General features: G+C 48.8%; 1 protein-coding gene across 1 annotated transcript in view; it reads right to left on the reverse strand.

Moving 5' to 3' along the window:
• ANTXR1 (ANTXR cell adhesion molecule 1) overlaps positions 1-19,715 on the reverse strand; it is an 82,290-nt gene that overhangs the window by 25,891 nt on the left and 36,684 nt on the right. Inside the window, exons 13-16 of the mRNA XM_032091957.1 lie at positions 17,346-17,441; positions 8,689-8,730; positions 1,344-1,439; positions 686-853 (exon numbers count right to left, since the gene is read on the reverse strand). Of these exons, the coding sequence (XP_031947848.1) occupies positions 686-853; positions 1,344-1,439; positions 8,689-8,730; positions 17,346-17,441 (402 nt within the window). The remainder of the gene's footprint in view (positions 1-685; positions 854-1,343; positions 1,440-8,688; positions 8,731-17,345; positions 17,442-19,715) is intronic.

Below are 19,715 nucleotides of genomic sequence, written 5' to 3' on the forward strand. Positions count from 1 at the left end.
CCTGGAGCAGGTGACACAGGGATACATCCAGGTGGGTTTGGAATGTCTCCAGACAGGGAGACTCCTCCCTGGGCAGCTGTTCCAGGGCTCTGCCACCCTCCGTGGAAAGAAGTTCTTCCTCCTGTTGAGTTGAAAATCTTGTGGTTTAGGTTATGTCCTTGTCCTGTCACTGGGCACCAATGGAAAGAGTCTGGCACCATCCTGACACCCCTTTGAGACATTTGTATGCATTAATGAGAGTCCCTCCAGTCTTCTCCAGACTGAACAGGCCCAGCTCCCACAGGCTTTCCTCACACAAGAGATGCTTCAATCCCTTAATAATTTTTGGAGAAGATCCTGTTTATTCCCGACATCTCAGGGAATGTGCAGTGTAGACCTTTGCACCCTGTGAGCACTTCCCAGAAGCTGCCATTCAAGAAGAGATCAGGATCCTGTTCTGGTCTAAGAAAGCAGCACAACTCCCAAACCTGACCAACCAGGTGGGAAACTCCCATTGCCCCACATGGCTCCTTCCCACAGCACTTCCCCAGGCACACGTTCAGGGGGCTCCCTCAGGCACAGCCACTCCAGCAGCACTTGGGATCAGGGGTTTGTGGGCAGAGCTGAGCCTTGGATGTGAACACATATCATGACAAAAAGATCTCCTGCACACATCCCAGGCAGCACCAGGCAGGGCTGGACTCACCTTGATGGGGGAGTACCACTTCCGAGGGGACGAGGGCTGGCGCATGTTGCTCCCGAGGTTCCTGGGCTCAGGGAACTCGTATTCCTGCTCTGGCATCTTGACCCTGGCGTTCTTGGCCTTCTCTAACTTAGCACCTTCCTCCGTGGAGCCCTTTTCTCCCCAGCGCACCTGGAAAGAGGGATCAGGCCCTGTCACCTGCTGCAGTCACACCCCTGCTGCAAGAGCAGAGCCCTGCCTGTGTTTTCCCAGTGCCCAGATCCAAGCTGAAGAGCAATGCACAGGCTGTGAGGTTTGTTTCTAGACTGCAGCCCAAATTTTGAACTTGTCCTTTGTGGTGGTTTATGAGAAACGTGAGAATGGGGAAGGTTTTCAGAAAAACTAAACCCATGTCTTTGTAATTTGTGTGGCAGCGCTGCCCCTGTATCCCAGGCATGGGCCTGGACGTTGCTGGATTAGAGGAAAAAGATACTCCCAAACTTCAGAAATCTGTGTTTGGCTCTCAAATATTCCCATACAAAAATGATCGGGACTCAGATGTACCAAAAAAGCCTAAAGAAGTTTGTGCCTGTCTCCTGGGTTCCCTCCTGGGTAGATTGCAGGGGGACGTCACAGCCCAGTCCCCAGCCCAGATCTGACCTCTGAGCTGGGATCTCCTCACCTCCATCCGTTTGATGCCGCCCACTCCTCGCCCACCATAGTAAGAGGCATCGACTGTTGGCCACTTCTTCTTTGGCAGACCATCATCATCTTCCTCCTGCAAAACAAGGGGTGGCACTGTCAGGGAAAATGACAGGGATGGAGAAGAATTAAAAGTCCCAGGCAGCATTGTCCTCTGAGCCTGCAGGGCAGGCAAGGTTCTGGTCTCTCCCTGTTGCTTTCCAGAGGATGTACTCTCATGAAAGGACAATGTTTCGTGATATAAACACAACCACTTGAAAGGTACCATCCAGCTCCAGCAAGAATGAGACTTTGGTATTTTTCACCTCTGCCACCCCTTCCCTTCACCTGGGACTGGGAGAGGCAGCTGCTGCTCGTGGCTCCCTGTGCTGCAGGGACCCTCCAGAGCCCAGGTAAATCCCCATATTGGAGTTCAGGCCTCACAGGATGGAGGGAAAGAGTAAAAAAATGAGTAAATTTTCTCCTGAGTGATGGCAAACTCGGGGTACCTTCGGAAAAAACCCCACTGGGAATGCCCAGGTTTATTGACAGGAGCTGGCCAAGAGGAATAGGATGGAAAAGTCTCATGGAAAAATCACAGGAATGGAATTAGCTCCTGTAATGAACCTGTGCCTCGGCTGGGGCAGCTGCCCATGGAAGTCCATGTGGCTTCAGGGAGTCCTTTCTCCTGCCAGAGAAAGTCAGGCCCTGTGTGAAAAATGAGATTTCAATTCTGTGTCCTGCCCTTGCTCATTGCAGGCACATCCCCAACCACAGAGCCAAACGTGCTCAACACCTCATGGTGACATTCAGATACGGGCAAATTAACAGATCAAGAACATTTCCTTAAGTGTATTTAAAATGAGTCTGCTAAAGCTCTAGTGAGAGTCAAGGTATTTTAAATTCTCTGTTGCACTTTGTAGGGTCAGAGTGTATGTGGAGCTCTTACAGTGCTTTTCCCTTTAATTTCTACAGTTCAGGCTGTGAACTGGCAAAGCAGAAAAGCAGAGTTCATCAAAAACGTGAAGTATTTCCTGTGAAAAACGTGGAGAGAAAAGAAAAGTGGTCTCTCTCTCCTTTTTCTTCTTCTTTCTTTAATTTTTCACAGAGATTTGGCTAAACTCCAAAACTTAGGAGCTTTCCAAAACTGGGAAAGCCAAAAATACTTTGAAATTGAAACTCCCCATCAGGAAAACTGAAAAACTGGGGGGGGGGGGGGGGGGGGGGGGAAGGGAAATCCAAGAAAAACTACGGTTTTCATGGCAACCAAAAGCATTTCAGTTTATCAAAACACACAGAAATTGGGCTGCAAAACGTGTCCTGATCTAAGGGAAGGGTAACAATTGGTCACAACTACCAGGTTCTTCTCTTCAGAGCTGCCCTCTCTCTCTGGCCCCAGAGCTGCTGAGGCTCTTTGCTGCAACCCAAGAACTCAATATCTCTGCATGAAGTTTTCCATGAGGACTTTTTTTTTGTTAAAAAGAAAGAAAAAAAACCCCCGAAAAACAAATTGGAAGCGAAGCCATCTAAATATTTTCCTTCAGCAATTCTCTTTCTCTCTCTTCAGTTTAGCACAGACTGGACTTCTCACAACAGGAAATACCAAGGTTTAGGAAATCTTCCCCACAAGCCCTTAAAAGCCCTGCGAGTCCCCTCACTGCAAGTTGGGAGCCAGGACAACAGCACACGCACAGAAAGGCAACACGGACCTTGAAAAACAAAGGAGTCACAAGTTTTTTGCAGAATGAGTCTGTTTACATGTTTGGAAGGGCAGGGGAGGTTTTGCAATACAAGCAGAAAGCCCCCACCAGGGATGTCCTACACTCCTGGCCAATGTGCTCACCACACACGTGAGGAACTGCAGGAACTGGAAACGGGGGGTCAGGGCAGGGAGGCAGCAGGGAAATGGGAAGGAAGAGGCACTCAGTCCCCACCATCCCCACATCCCCAGCTCACTGCCCCGTGAGCCAGGGCTGAATTCTCACATCCTGCCTGCTTCACCTGTATTCTTCTACACGTGGCTGCACCAGCGTTTGTACCTGAGGAGCTTCAGCTCTGACCCAGCTGCAGCCTCAAAAACAGCCCCGGAAAATTCAAGTGCATTTAAGGATGCTGGAAACTGACTGTACAGCACTTGGCAACTTTCCACCCCCAAAATCTGCTTTAGATGGAGCTAGAGTTTCTTTTAACAAATAAGAAGAAGCAGGACAGAACTGCATTTCACAGTCAGGGATCCAGATTCGTAAGTGCTGGATTGCAGAAAACAAAGATCTGTGTTTATCTCAGAGGCCAGGCCAGGCTCTGGATACTTTGACCCTGACCTGAGAGAACCTCATCTGTGGGTAACACAAGGATAATTCAGGCTCCACAAGGGACATCTGAACCACTCAGGGTAAGAATTCAAACTAAATTTGGCCAGATATTAAAAAAAAAAGTTTGGACAACTTACCCCTCTCCCCACCCTTATAATTATTTTCCCAGTTGTCTCTGCAATGCCTGAATTTTGTCAGAATTCAGCATTTATAGAGAGCTCTGCCTGCACCAAGGGCTGAGCCACGACACGACAATCATTTCTCTGTGAGAGATGTTGTCATCGAATTCTACAGTTGAGAGAACACAAAGGCAAATCCAGCTGTCCTCAAGACTCCTTTCTACCCCTTCTCCCAACACTGGAGTCATTCCCAAATCCCATGGCCACCTCTCAGCTGCTTTGTTACACTTTGAGGACACCTTGCTCTGTTCTCAGGGAACATTTCCTCCTACTGTGGAAGGTTTTGCTTGCTACCTTGGTATCTCTAAAGGCTCCCCAGTATCTTCTCTTCTCCAGCTTGAACAACTTCAGCTTCATACAAGCTCATCCTTGAGGCACAAAGGTTTATCAAACCAGCCTTGATCATCACAGAAACTCCCCATTTATCTGTGGTCCAGATCCTGCCTGAAGTCCTCCAAGAACAAAGCACTGCGTGTGCACAGATGAGAGGGAGGTCCGGGTTTGGTGAGAGAAGGATGCTGAGCTGTTCCCACTCCAGAGCTCAGACACCGAGCTGCAGGAAGGTGGAGATCCTATAAGGTCATGGGAATCCACACCAGGATGGGATTAAACCCAGCTCCCACAGCCTCTGCACTGCACTGGGCCTGCCTGGATATTCCACATGAAATTGGCTATGAAACTCCGCACCCTCATGGTGTAATACCTGCACCTCATCTATTGCCAGTAACAGCCCCATCTTTTTTCTTTTAGATGCTCTCTCGAAAGGTTCTTTTCTCCTCCTCCCATATTTCCACAACTCACTGTAAAAGGGAAGGAGGAGCACTGGAACACCACTGGGACCTGGCTTCATTTCAGGAATAGCAGAATAAATTTCCTGCCTTGGTGTCTACAAAAAATTCCTATCAGATCCTTTCTCTGGAGCTTGTTTTGCTGTCTCCCCAGCAAGGCTTTCCAGAAGGAGCAAGGAAAACAATTTGGAAAGGAATAATGATCAGCAATAATTGAACAACCTGGTCTAGTGGAAGGTGTCCCCTGCCCATGGCAGGGGAGTGGAACAAAATGATCTCTAAGGACCCTCCCAACCCAAACCATTCTGTGATTCCATGATAATAAGTGAGAGTTCAAGCAGCTCTCCAAGCAGCTGAATCTCCTTTAGTCATTCTCTGGCCTCAGGGATGTTGTGGGAGAGATCAGATCCCAACAGTCAGCGTGGATCCAGCTGAACAGGGCTTTCATCCCTTGGCTGAACAGCAGCTGCCGAGCAGGGAGTTAAGTCCCTCCTGTCCATGCTGCCTCCCAGGACAGTGACAACGACCTTCAGGGTCTGGTGCCAGTGCTGCTGAATGGCCCTTTCTGTCCAGCACCTCCCTGTGTGTGTTTGCTGTGCTGTGTGTGGGTAAGAGGACAAGAGACCTAAGAATTATCCCATTACAGGCTGGTTGGTGGCTTGGCTCCGGTGCCACAGTAGGGATGTGTGTGGATGTTGGGTGACAGAGCAGCAGGGAAAGGAAGGGACTGAGTGATGAGGAAAGGGCAAGCTCTGGGCATGTGGGTGATCTCCTGCCTGGCTTTGCCAGACTCCAGGGAGCTTTGTGTCCCTGGATCCCTGCTGTGGGAACAAGTGGCGCCTGCATAGATCCAGCTGTGGGTTTTAGGCTCTGCTTACAGGGCAGGGCCTAAAACCCAGTGAGGGCAGTGTGTGTCTCTTGGGATGCTTGGAGGGGCTCCAGTTTAGCACCCTCTGACTGCAGCCAGTCTGTCCAGGACTGACAGCAGCAGAATTCTGGCCTGGGCCAGGGAGTGAATAGCAAATTGTTGGAAGATGCAGAGCCCTGCAGTTGGGGTTTTTTGGTGTATTTTGAGGATGGGTTGCTATAGTAGAACCAGCTTCAGCCTTGGGTGAGTTTCTGCTCTGAGCTGGGCAGAGCTGTTCCAATAAACCCAGCCCAAAGGTGCTGGGGCACAGGAGTAAAAGCAGCTGTGTCTTCCTCCAGCAGGACTAGAAGAAGCCTTCCTGTTCACTGGAGGTAGAAGAATGTGGTTTCAATCCACCTTCAGTGACTAATCACAGGCCAGAAAGGTGCTCCTGGCTCCTCCAGGCACCCACCTCTTCCGCTTGGCATTAACTCAATCCTTCCTAAGTGAAACCATCTGTCCTTCCCTGGGCTTCACCCTCAGCATCCCGAGCTCCCCGAGCAGCACAGCAGGAGCTGACAACATTTGCAATTTCTGAATGAATTAATTGGGAGTTTCTGGCCAATAATGATTTCCTTCACCAACAGTGAAGTGTCTCCAACATGTCTCAAAGGGCCTCTGAAACAGAGTTCAATAAAACCTTTGGCGGGTCCGACAGCAAAGGCTGCTTCCCCCTCGTTGTTCCAGTGTAATGCATTCTCCTTCCTCCTGTGGGCCTCAGCTCCCAAACCTGCTGATGCAAGAATTCCTTGACGTTTTTTTTTATTTTGGCCAAGACTTTCGTGAGAAGAAAAAAATCCAACTGTAACCCTGCTGCTGAAGGGACCAGCAATCCCTCCTGCTGGAGAGGAGCAGCTGCTGGTTTCCTGCAGGGGAGGGGGATATCTCCAACACCCGAATACCTGGATTGTAGAAAATCAACTCCATCTTCTACTTGTTTAGAGCAAAGAAGAAAATCTGGAGGCTTCAACCTTCTGAGAACACATCACACTACTGCCAGCCCCACTCTGTGGACCAGCCCTCTCTAGGAGTAAATGCACCAACAAAATGCATCTTGTCAGAGCTCCTGCTATTTTTTCCCTAGTGGGAAGCTCTTCTGTCTGGGAAAAACCAGTGCAAGTCACAGCTTCAAGCCTTACTGATTTCTGAGCACTGCCCTGATGCTGTACAGCTACTAAAATAGTATAGACTATATTTTCCTTTTTAAAAGTCCTTTGGCTGCTAAATGTGCACGTTGGCTCTGGGATAACTGAGTTTAGGGGACGTGCTCTGGTGGGAAGCACAGGTGAAATGATACCATTAGAGCAGCTGGCACACTGAAGAGATGGATGCCCCTGGATCCCTGGAAGTGTCCCAGGCCAGGCTGGACAGGGCTTGGAGCACCCTGGGATAGTGGGAGGTGTCCCTGCCCATGGCAGGGGTGGAATGGGAGGGTCTGTAAGGTCCCTTCCAACCCAAACCAATCCATGATTATTGTAACCAAACCCTGCCATCCCAAGGTCCCCAAAGAGGAGAATAACACCCAAAAGAATGTTCAGATCCCCTCCTGGACTGACGAGGCAGCAGGTAAAGCACAGGTCCTAATGAATGCCAATTTTCAATCACTGTGCAGAGCCCTCTCAGGGTACAACCAAAGCCTGGACAAGTTGAATTTCAAGCTGCAGCTATGGTTTTGCAGTAACTGCTCTGCTTTTGCAGCACTTACTGGGTTGACAAAAGACTTCCTTATAGGTGACGCATGTCTTCCCTCTTAGGGGATGTAATTTCCCCCTGCAGCTCTTGGCCAGGGAGCCAGCATTCCAGAATGATGTATTTTAATTAATTTCAGCAATTGAATCTCTTGGCTTGGAGGCATGTGTGATGCAGAACAAAGCACGTGCAATTTGAGGTTAATATTTTCCTTTTCATTCAGAGGACAGAAGCTGACAAAGCTGGTGGATTTTCACACAGCCCAAACAAATATCTGCTTAAGGAAACGGGCCAGGTACCTGCAGAGGGAGGCACAGGGAGCACTGGATCCAAATGCAAACCCCCCTTGGGTCTGGGAAGGGTCTCATTCGGACTTTGCTTCAGGCCTGTTTTGAAGGGGACAAGTGCCCCAAGGTGGAGATTCCAGGGCTGGCCTTGGGTCCTGCTGCTCTGCACAGTGCAGGGAGAAGCGAGGCCAGATCCCTGCTCCTTGCAGAGGCCTGAGCTTTCCTGAGCCTTGGCTCAGCCCACACTCCCTGTGCCAGGCTTCATGGAGAGCAGACAGCACCATTTCACAAGCTTTTCCACTTGCATGCTGAAGCAGGCAATGAATTTGTCTCCAGAAGCAGAAAGCAAGGCAAACTACCCAAGCAAATCACTCTGAGCACAGACCTAAATCTAATTTTACTTGCATATTTAAGAGGAACTGATCCAAACCCCAGTGAAGTCAATGGAAAAACTCCCATTGCCATCAGAGTGCCCTGCACAGAGCCCAGGGCCTGCAGTGAAATCCCATGTGGAAAACACTGGGAGCAAAGCAGAGACTCATTGTGTGCTGAAAGCAGGAGCACAGAGAAAGAGGCAGATGGAAAACCGGGCATGTTTCTGGGCACAGCCTGTTAAATAATGGTGGCAGAGCTTTAACCATTTGTGACAAGATTCATCTAAAGCTTGTAAGCAGAGTTAAGATGGGAGTTTTAATGTTGATTTACCATTTGTTGATTATTCTCCACTAAAACTTCCCTGGCTTGTGTAGCTCTGCTGATGTCAAGAGGATTTTGCTGGGGTTTTACATCTGCTCGCAATGTACCTCAGACAGTGCAAGGACCGTGAGCTCCCTTTTCTCACAGCAACTGTGCTCTGAGGGCTCAGCACCGGGAGCTCCTGCCAGGGGTAGTTATATATCCCAAACCACCAAAATCATTACCATGCCATTCCAGGGAGGCAGCTAAGCACATGTTTAGGTTCCACTAACTTCAGAGTTAAACACAGGCTCAAGGGTTGCCCCTTGTGTGAACCACAGCCTAACTCTGCAGTGCTGTTCTGACCAAGTGAGGCATTGTCTGAGCTGTCCTCCTTCCCCACCTGCTCAGTGGAGGCACTGAACTCACAGATTTAATCACCTTTTGTGAGGAGACTGAACAAAACCTTGTCCTAAACACCGAGGAGACCAGGGGTCAGTGTCACTCACCTCGCTGTCTTCTGCAGGAGGTGGGGGAGGCTCTTTGATGATCTAGAAGGATTAAAGAGAAAGAGAATCATAAATTCACACTTTGTTCTTTAGCACAACTCAAATGTCACCAAAAAAAAAAAAAAAAAAAAAAAAATTCCAAAGGAGAAAACAACAGGATGTGCTGCTGGAACCCTCTGTTACCACACGCTGTGATCACGGGGTGCCTGTGGGTGCCACTGTCGCCGAGGGGCAGCAGAAGGTGTCCCAGAGCCCTGCCACAGGGACACTCCTAATGACAGCTCCACACTCACACTGCTCATTAGGTCACCCCTGCCCTGTGTGAGGCAACAGAAAATTCAAAGTCTGATATCCCTGATTCTCCTAATCCCAGCAGTTGCCACAGTCAGTGCTGGCTCTGAGCATTGAGGCTTCACCTGAACAACCACACTAAAATCAGCATCTCCTCCTCCTGCCCTCTGCACATGTGTACAAATCCTGCCTCAGATAATTCACAGTCTGAACAAAGGCTGGAAAGCAAAGCCAGTGTGAAGCATAAGGCCCTGGGGACATTGCAAAGCAGTGATAACCCCCAGCCTGTCTCCCAGACCATTCTTCCTTTTTCATTCCAGAAGGCTGTGCCAGCGCATGCTCTTCACATTAATGCTTTTCATATTAGCAGGTTAATATAGTTCACTGTCATAAACTTCAAAAAATATAAATATATATATATGGCTCACGGAGGTTTGTAATAAAGCAAGCAGGGTGAGGTTGCAGCCTGGTCCAGGATATTCTCCATAGAAACCATTTCAGTTTATGTGGGTGTGAGGCCATTATTTCATGCAGAAAGTTTGCATCCAGGGCTCGGCAGGCAGTTGGCTGCTACCAGAGCCCTGCATCCAAGAGCAACAGAGAGGTTTCCAGGGGGAGGGCAGCGACAGCAGGCACGTCAGACCCTGTCCCTCACAGCCACAGCAGAGCCCCTGCACAGCCCCAGCCCTGGCACGGCAGTGCCGCGCCCCAGGATGGGTTTGCTCCAGCAGTTTCCAGTGCATCTGGACAAGGCAGCTCTTTCTGTGCACACCAGGCCAAGAGTCAGAGGCTGTCTGAGCACCAGTGGAGGTGACAGTGAGAGTCCTGAGCTCTGCTCAGAGCTGGGTGTCGGGGGCAGAGGCTGCCCTGGCACAGGGGACACGCGCGTGGGCTTCAAAATCACCCTGCAAACAAAAAATACAGTCCCAAACAGCAACGGCTTGGCTGTTTAAATGCAGAAAGGGAAAATTGCAATCACATTAAAGGCCCTGAAGATATAAATATTTACAGCAATTCCTCTCACTCGTGTTTTTCCCCCTGTGATGAGCTCACTGTTTTTATTTTCCTCTGCAAAGCCCGAGTCATGCAATGTGGCCATTAATGAGGAGCATGTGCCTCTGGCTGGGGAGGAGACAGGGCTGGAGCAGTTTGTGTCCCAGCCCAGGGCAGTGATGAGTGCTGGGCTCTGCCATTACCTGCTCCTGGGCCACAGGGCTTCTGTTTTGGTGGCCTGCAGCACTTCAGGGAACCCCAGCTAAAGAGACTTTGTGCATTCAATCAGCACTGAATGTGGGCATGCACAGGAGCCCAGAGCTCTCGTGGAAACACAAAATCACTCATGAGGAGGAGTGTGGTGGAGACTTGCTCATCCCCTGTTCTGGCACAGCAGGAGTGTGGGTCAGGTGTGGCTGATGGTCCCCGTTAGGGAGGAAGGAGGGGGGATGGCCCTGAGGAGCTTGAGCTGACCAGCAGAGCTGGGCAGTGAATGAAACAGCACCCATCTCCCTGCCCATCCTGGGATTCCCAGCTTGGGCCAGATAGAAACGATGAAAACTTTGTCATTTTCAAAAAATGATGAAAAGTAGATGAGAAGTGGGTGATACGTCCCAGGGGCTGCCCAGGGAGGTTTGGAGTCCCTATCCCTGGAGGTGTCCAAGGAAGGCCTGGATGTGGCACTCAGTGCTCTGGGCTGGGGACAAGGTGGGGATCGGGCACAGGCTGGACTTGGTGGTCTCAGAGATCTTTTACAACCTGAATGATTCTGGGATTCTGTGAAAAGTGGATGAAAAGTTGTCTGCATCCCAGTAGTACTCTGTGGAAAGGAAATTCTGGCTATCAGCATGGTTTACTCGGAGGTGTAAGATGGAGACAGCACCATCTCTTCTGTGTCTCCTGACACACTAAATACTGACAGAGTGTGCAACGCACCAAAAAACACAGGAGACTTTTTCAGATTAATTTTGGTCAGTGTGAGGGGGTGGCATTTGTCAACAGACCTCCTTTAGAACCAAATGCCTGAACACAAACCCATCAGACACTGAGAAATTTCAGATACGTGATCCAAAATGTACCTGCTGGAAGAGGCCTGGTTCCCTCCTGGAGCATCCCCTGTTCTGGTGGAACATCATGGGTTCCAGTGGAGTTTCTCTCATTTGCATTGGCACGAAAACATCAGGATAAGCCATCCAAATTTGGTCCAGCAAAGTATCCAAACACAACTTCTCAGCCAGTATCACTGGCAGCTCTGCAGATTGCACACTTGGCAGTGAGGAGATGGCTGTTTTCCACACATTTGCATTCCTCCCCATAACATATGCACACACGTACACACAAACTGACTGACTTCTGTAAACAGATCAAGTGTTTTCTATCACAGGCCGAGAGGGGGAAAAAAAAGACATTCCTTCCATTTTTGAGTGCTTTGCACTTCTAAGAGCAACTGAACTCCCCATAAATTGGCAGCATGGACTGGTTAATTTGGACAAGTCTAGAGATGGGGGAGTTCAGTCTCCTGTGCCTTTGAGCCTTTACGACCTTTCAAAGTTCAAGTCTTACCAAAAAATCTAATTTCTGACTCTCTGCCTGGGTCTTCAAACAGCACAAATCTTTTCCTTCTCCCTTTTGGATTCTTATATTTACAGCTCTGAGTGCATGAAATCCTTATTCTGGGGCACTGAGACCCTTGTTTTGGGGCATTTGAGACCCTTACTCTGGGCACTGAAGGCATCCCAAGCATCCACCAAGCTGCCTTGGTGCCATCCCACAGCAGTGGGCACAGCAAGAGCCGGGGGCAAGGCCAAGGGCCCAAAGGGCCCACAGCCGCTCGCCTGGCACAGGCACAAACAACTCAAGGACAAGAGTGAAACTGCCGTCGCAGGGACCCTGTGAGGACACAGCCCACGTGGCCACCTCGTTTTTGCCCTAGCTGCACCTCTGGCCTGGCCAGATGACACCCAGGACCTGCTGAAGGGATCAGCTGGGAGCAGGCCAGGCCCAGCACAGCGCTCCGGCGAGTTTGGCTTGGCAAGGCCGCCCTGTTTGTCCATGTGTGCCGCAATGTTTGGATAACCCCAAGCCATCCCTGGGATTGCTGTGTAGCTGGGTCTCCTGTCCCTGTGTTTGGGAGAAGAACACGATGGTTTGGCCCCAGGTTTGCTCTCCAGGTGAGGAATACCTGAGGGGTTCCACACCATCACTGTGCTACAAAAACCTGGCAGGGCTTTTTTCCAAGGGTAAAGGCCCCTGGGATGGAGAGGTGGCCACTGGCCTTCCTTGGCACAGGAAGGAACTTTGAGAGCAGTTGCCAGCACTTCCACACACTCAGCTGTGAAAATTCAGGACAGTGAAGTAATTCTTTGCCTTTCACCACAGATCCCAACAAGCACGTGAAGGGCAGGTCTCTGTTAGCTGAGCCACTCTGTGTCACAGATCCATGGAGCAGCAGCTGTTTCTGATGGATAACCCAGTGGCAAAGCAGAGGAATGCTATTAGCCACCTCCTGGAAGGTTAAAAGCATTGGGAAGGATGAATTTTCTGTTGCCCCGAAATTTCTATAGTCACTCAGGCATAAGAAAGCACATGTTGAATCCAAACTTTGCATATTCCAGGAATGTGTCTAGGATGTTTTCCATCTTAGGAGTCCAGAAATCTCCACCAGCTCTCAGTGTCCAGCAATCACACAGTAAGTATCCCTGGAGTTTTAGATGATAAATAGGGGCAATATGTTTCTTGTCAGAGGAGCCTATCTACTTTAGGATGGGACAGATCATCATTTAAAATGAAGCAAACAGTACAAAATAAGAAGTAAAGGACTTTGCCTCTAATTAGGACTACAGTTTGGAAGCATGCAGTTAACTGAGCGGATTATTTTTGTCCTTAATTACCTTCACTCTTCTGGAAAACACAGAATATATATTCTTGCTATCTTAACAAACAAGGGTTTTAAATAGCCTTAACAGTGATCCGTCTGACTAATTTCCTATTTTTTTTCCCTTACATATTTATAGTTTTGTCCTCTCAGTCCTGTGACAGTTTCATAGTTGAGGTATGAGTTGGGTAAAGGAACATTTCCTTTTTATTTCTGTCATATCTCCTGTGTCTTCTCAGTACCCATAAAATCCTTGGAGATCCGGTCTACACTTCAAAGCTAACACAAGCAGAGGCCTGTCCCAATTTCTTCACCTGCAGTATAATACAATCTTCTTCCTGCTTTCTCTCTCTTTCCTGGGTTGTCTCCACAATGTTCCAGATGATTCATGATCCTGTGCTCCCTTCTCCCCAGATCAGCACAACTGCAGAAGAGCTGTGCCCCATTGTGCCCCATGTGAGTGGGTGGGAATCAGAATCCATGGACCTTTGTAAGGAATCTCCATCCAGCCAACAGAGACCCTGCCATTTTATGATGCCATTAGTTTTAGGCTCTTCAGGGTTGCTGCAGAGCCGATGCATTTCCTCCCCTTCTCTTCCACCAGTTTAGCCATGTGGTTTTAATCTATATTTTCTGTATTTTCTCCATCCAGCTTTTTGTTTCCAAAACTTCTGGTCATCTGCAGTACAGACTGAGAGCCAAACAGATTGCTGGGTTCTTCCATGCTTACTTCCAGAAAACAGCTTTAAAGTTAAAACTGGTGTTAGATGCTTAAATACCAACACCTCATTTATATGCCAGCCACACCCCTGTATTTAAAATCACTGTAGTATGAAAATGAGTGAGGTGGGGCAGATTTTCTACGTGGGCAAATAAGCCAGCCCAGCCTCTCAGGCCACCCTGGACGGCTGCAGAAGGGAGGCAGAGACTCGTGTTTACTTCATAAACCTGGGAGAAGGTGTGATGTGCGAGCACGTGGGGAAATGCACGTGGGGAAAAGGCTCAGGCTCAGCTGCCCCAGGGACAGAATTCCACTCCCAGCCCTGGAGTGCCCTCGCTGAGCTCCAGCCCAAGGCTTGGGCAGGCTGGGTGGGGCCATCCCCTCAGATATTCCAGGGCAAACCTTCGTGCAGGTCCCGCTCTGGGGCAAAGCGTGGCCCAAGCACAGCTCCCTCATCCTGCCAGGGTCAGTGTCTGTGCAGCACGTGGGCACAGGGGAACCGTCCCAGCGAGGGAGACCATCCCAGCACAGCCAAGCCTTCCAGCTAGTACATTAATTATGCCTTCACTGTGCATCCAAACACTTTAAGCAGCTCCATTTCCAAGCCAATCTAACACGGTGCCTGCAAAGTCCTCCTCAAGACAGTTCTGGAGGTTTATCTCTTTGGCTTACATCTGCATTAAAACCTATTTGATTTATATCAACATTAAACCTGAGGCTCATGTTGGCCTCCTAGCCAGAACAATTTCACCCTTGGACACCTGAACAGCCTCTTGCCCGCACAGTTCCTGCTGTGGATGTCTGCCCTGCTCCAGGTTGCGCTGTGCTCAGGAAAGAGGATGAACGGGAAGACAAGCAGTAACTGGGGGAAGCCAGAAGCTGGGATCTGCTGCTCTGCAGATCTGCTCAGCTCAGGAAAGGTGAGGTCACCCTGTTAGAGGTGTCTGTGTACTTGCCATCATTCTTGTTACAAGCACAGTGTTGGGGAGTTCAGCAGAGCAGAATTGTTTCTTTGTTTTCTGTTATTAAATAAACCTCCTACAACCTTTGGAGAGGTCGGTGCCTGCCTCCTATGCTTTTGTAATATCCTCCACAGGTATCCAGGGAAATTTTGCCTGTGCTGGTCTCAGGCACAGCAAAGAGTTATTATTGTTCTGATCTACTGAGCAACAATTGCCTCTACTGTAAACCGAGTAAATTCCAGACTTCATCCCAGAATACTTCTGAGACCAATAAACTTGGATCCATTTGGAAACAGCATTCCTTCATGGGCGCACGCCAAGGAGATACCGGGTTCCAGATAAACCTCCAGAGGGAGTCTATTGACTCCAGTCCATTTACTCCAGGGACAAAGCTGGCTTGGTGTCTTTCCTGAAGAACTGCTGGATGGTAATGACTCCTATTTAATTAAAAAGCATGCCAAGAGGAATTTCAGGGTTTAGAAATGTGCTTGTCACTCAGAAACAAATTTATACTTGGTAAGAGAAGAGCTTGCTATGTTTTTTTCCTTTTTGCCCTGGACACATCCACAATTATCTCTGAAACATCCCTGGGCTGGAATCCACGGCGATGTCTCCGGGTCTGCGGTTTGGTTATTCGAGGTTGGAGCTCTGGTCTGTTGTGCAAGGCAGTTCCTCTGCCCTTAATTCACTTCTGACAACACTGCATTCCTCCCCGTGCCACTTCCAAGCCAGTCACTAAGCTCTGCTCGGCTCCCTTTCCCCATCCCCTGACAGGCTGGGCACTCCTCCACGGATTTATCTTTAATTTCACAGAATTTTTGGGTGAGCAGTGCTCAGTGGGGTGTCCTGGCTGCTGATCCTCTGCCAAACACACCGGATGCCCTCCCGGAGAGGTGGAAGGGATTTCATACAGGCTTCTTGGAATAAAATCTTTCCAACAACTACAGGGAAGTGTTTGACTACATTGGAAAAATATCAGCGAGATAGTCCCCACTCACAGACCTTGCTAGGAGGGAACGTGGGAGGTAAAGGAGGAGAGTGAGGAAAAGCTTTTATCTACAACAAATGTTTTAAGTAGAGAATTTAAATCTGGAAAATATTAAGCTTATAAAGTTTTATGTGGACCAGAAACTCCCTCTCTCTGCTGCACCCACCTTGCTTATCTGGACTGTTTTTCACACTCAGGGCTGTTACATGACCACTGTCCTCACATGATTCCACTGCAGCAGAGCCACAGAACCCTCACAATGACAGCTCCATATCCCCTCCACACCCTGCTGCTTTTATTTGTGCCTTTTTCTCATCAGCTTCATCTTTCTGCTCTAACAGCACCTTAAACCAGCAGCATCACTGAGAGCATTTTCCCTCTGTCCCCTCAATTCTCCCCCAGATGCCAGTGCCAACATCCCCACAGGGCACATCTCCACTGACTTCCATGTAGATGCGCCAACAAAAAGTTGGCCCAGCTCCTCTGGGAACGTGTCATCTAGTTCAGACAAATAACTCTGAGCAACCTACCACGCTGCTAATCCTTTGGCCAATTTTAGAACCAATTTTTTTTTTTATTGTTCTGAAAGTCCAAATAAATATTTTTTCCTTTTTGGTTTTCATCTTGGTACAGAGGTGCCAAACTACTGTGAAGAGAAGCATTTTATCCCCATTTTCAGCCAGGAACAGAAATAGACAACTAAGATTTTTCCTGCAAGATTTCCATCCTTGTTCTGGATAATACATCTCAGCACAGAGACTCATCCTCCAGCAAGTGGCTCCTGCAGTGTGTGGCTCCAAAGCTCTGCATTGTTGGTTTGGTACAACATGGTGCGAATTTACAACACTGGGTCTGTGATTTAAAATCAGGAATAATGATGGTGACCCAGAAACTGGAGCCGGTTGGGGCAGCCTTAAAAGCAGCTTCTGAAACGTTGCACGCAGCCAGTCACCAAACCCAGGCTCCAATTCTGCTGACATTTGTGCGTCCCTAATTCTTGTTCTATATTTGCAGCACGAACAAGATCCAAAACAAGAGCAGAGCTTCACTGCATTGTGTGTTCCACAGTGATGAGCCCTTGCCCGGATCCTCACTGGGAAAGGCAGTGCCAGGGCTCAGCAGGGATGCTCGGGGTGTGACAGGTCTGTGCAGACAAACAGCAGAGTCACGTGAGATGAAAGCTCCTCTCGAGTCCTGTGATTTCCTTCTTGCCTCCTTTGACCTCTTCCTTCTCCCCTGTTTTCTCCTCATTTCCCTCTGCTCTTTTAAAGCATTAACTCTGTGATTGTGCTTTTGAACTTTTGTGAAAGGGCCTGGAGGAAAGACAATGCTCAGTGAAGCACTGTCACTGGGATGTTTCAAAGTGCTTTTCAGACGTGATCCAGGAAACAAAGTTCATCTTGCAAAAATTTGCACACCTAGAAATGTCTTTTCCTTGCACCTGAGGCAGAACCAGGACTCCAGTGTGGGTTGATGAGCCCTGCCTTTCTACAGGAGCCCTCCAGCATGGGCATGCTGACACTGGGGTTAGAAAATCCAGAACAGGCATGGCAAGGAACACATTTCTGCAAACTATTTCCATTTTGTGACCAAAACACAAGACTTAAAGGCTCCTGACAAGGTTTGGATGTTGGCAACATTGCTGTTCCACGGGTCTAATCCCAGGCTGGGCAGATGAAACAGAAGCCCAAAGCAGAGGCAGCAGTGGCAGAAATGCTGCCCCGTTCTGGGATCAATCCTGTGGAAAACTCTGCCTCCCTCCCCCTCATTTCTTGCTTTCAGGCAGCACTGAAATGCTGCTTTGTGCTGATGATTTCTGTCACTTACCACAGTGCAGCAGAGGGGCCAGAACCACCAGAGCAGAGCCAAGGCCAGCAGGAGGAAGAGGATCAACAAGGCGATGGCCAGGATGGTCCCGTCGGACTGGAGGAGAAGCACAGAGAGCGTGTGACACCTGTGACACAGAACTGTCCTCACACAGATCCTCCCCTGTGCGCCCTGCCCCCAGCTGTGTCCCAAAGGCCCTTCTCCATTTATTGCCACATTAATGATAACGATCAATTAGGTCACACTCCATTTAATTTTCAGACAAGATGCAGCTTTCCTCTCCTTACACATGCAGATGTGGCACCTGCCCTCCCCCACACCTCACTGCAGAGAGGCCGAGACCTCTCATTCACTTCACAGGTTTTCCATCAGTTTTCTGACCCTCACAGTTACATAAAACACAGATTAAAATTAATATAACATTCCTCAGACTATTTAAGTGAAGACTTAGAAAAAGATTTTAAGGAGAGCTCACACACATGATGTCATGGAATCATAGAGTGGTTTGGGTTGGAAGGGACCTTAAAGCCCATCCAGTGCCACCCCTGCCATGGGCAGGGACACCTTCCACTGTCCCAGGTTGCTCCAAGCCCATCCAACCTGGCCTTGGACACTTCCAGGGGTGAGGCAGCCACAATATTGGCAATGTTTCACTGCAGTTCAAGCAACTTCTTTGCAGCTCTTTCCCTCCTGCAGCACAAACTTGACAGCGACGTTGGTGTTACAGCTGACTCCAGACAGAAAACTTGCAGTGAGATCTCCAGGGCACCATGACCCAGGTCCTCCTCCTCCTCTCAGCTGTGCTGACTCAGAGCAGCTCTGCCATGAGCTTTCCAAGAGATCTAAACATCCGTCACAAGGACACACAGGGAGTATCCCCATCATTAACTCCAGAAGATCCCCTCCTCTCTGGCTGGAACACTTCTCCCAGTTAAAACGTGTTTGCAATTCTCCAGTATTGATCAGCACTGCAAACTGCTGCACAAGCCAGCTCAATTCAGCTGTCAAGCCCCAAATGTGCATCACTTCTTGCTGCTCAGATTTAACCCAAACCAGACGTCCCTGTCTCCCTGAGGTGTGCCAGCCTCCCTGTACGACTCCTCCCCGGGACTGTGCTATTCCCAGACCAGCAAGGCCTGACCTAAGGCTCTTTGAGAGGTTCTTGCTGCAAGAGCCAGACATTTAAACCCCCCCACCCAATGTCAAGGCCACGGTGCCAGACTGAGGACACGTCCAGGACAGACTGACCCGAGGGGTGCAAGAAATGGGTGCCTGCTTAAATCACTGCAACCCAAGGGCCAGATGACCTCCCATCATTCCAGAACGGGAGAGTCATGGAAGAACGACCAGGTTGAGAGCATTTTCCAAACTCTCTGCTGGTGCAGAAAGAATTTCTGGAGAACTTGGATCAAGACAACCTGATCTTTGACACTTGGAAGCAAGAGAAGGCAATCCACACAGGAGAAGAATTCACCCAAGGCATGTCTGGAAATGGAACTTGGACCCCAACACACACAAAAAAAGCTCTGTTGAGAAGACAGAGCTGTACATTTGGGGCTGTTGCTCCGGACAAACAGCAAAAAGGCACATCCATCATCTGCAAAATGCAACCTGCTGGCATTCAAAGCTTTATAAAATGTGATCTCAGCTCTTTATTGCCATGAAACTAGAAGAAATCAGGCTTTCTATGTCTAATCGTTATCTGCCCCCTCAGCCCCACATTAAAACAAATATTTGCTCATTAAGAGTATTCTAAAATCAATTTGCAAAAATGCAAAACAAATTAAAGTGGCTTTTAAACTGTTTCCTGGGGACTTTTTGGTTTGTTTTTAAAAATATAATTTGTTTTTACTTTCCTTTCCCCCAAGAACAACCTGTAAAGACCAATTTTTGATACCCCAACACATCTGTTCCTCTGCAATGCAGCTGGTCTGGCCAGCTGGGGTTTTGCAGCAAACCAGTCCAGAAGACTGGGCAGGGTTGGAGGTGCCAGATCTCCCCAGTCTCACTCAGAATTGAGCTGTCACTCTGTGTAATGTCTATAGTTTTATACAGCCAGAACTGGGCTGAGATAGAAGCTGCCCCTCAGCCAAGCTGAATGATAAACACGAACAAAAATCTGCCTGCTCAAGAGTTTGCAAAAGTTCCACTGGCACTTGGAGATCTCTCTCCCAGTCTTATATAGCTGGTGAAAGAGGGCTGAAACATTTCAAATGTCTGTTCTCATTCTATTTTTTTAAATCAAAATTTGGAAGAACAATGCAAACGCTCATGGAAACACTGAACCATGGAATAATGCAATGAGCGTGTTTAATACTTATTGAATACAGGCTGGCAATTCAGACCAGGAAAACAACTTTCATTTTAAAA

Source organism: Corvus moneduloides, chromosome 27 (genome assembly GCF_009650955.1).
Source record: "Corvus moneduloides isolate bCorMon1 chromosome 27, bCorMon1.pri, whole genome shotgun sequence".
Classification (NCBI taxonomy): domain Eukaryota; kingdom Metazoa; phylum Chordata; class Aves; order Passeriformes; family Corvidae; genus Corvus; species Corvus moneduloides.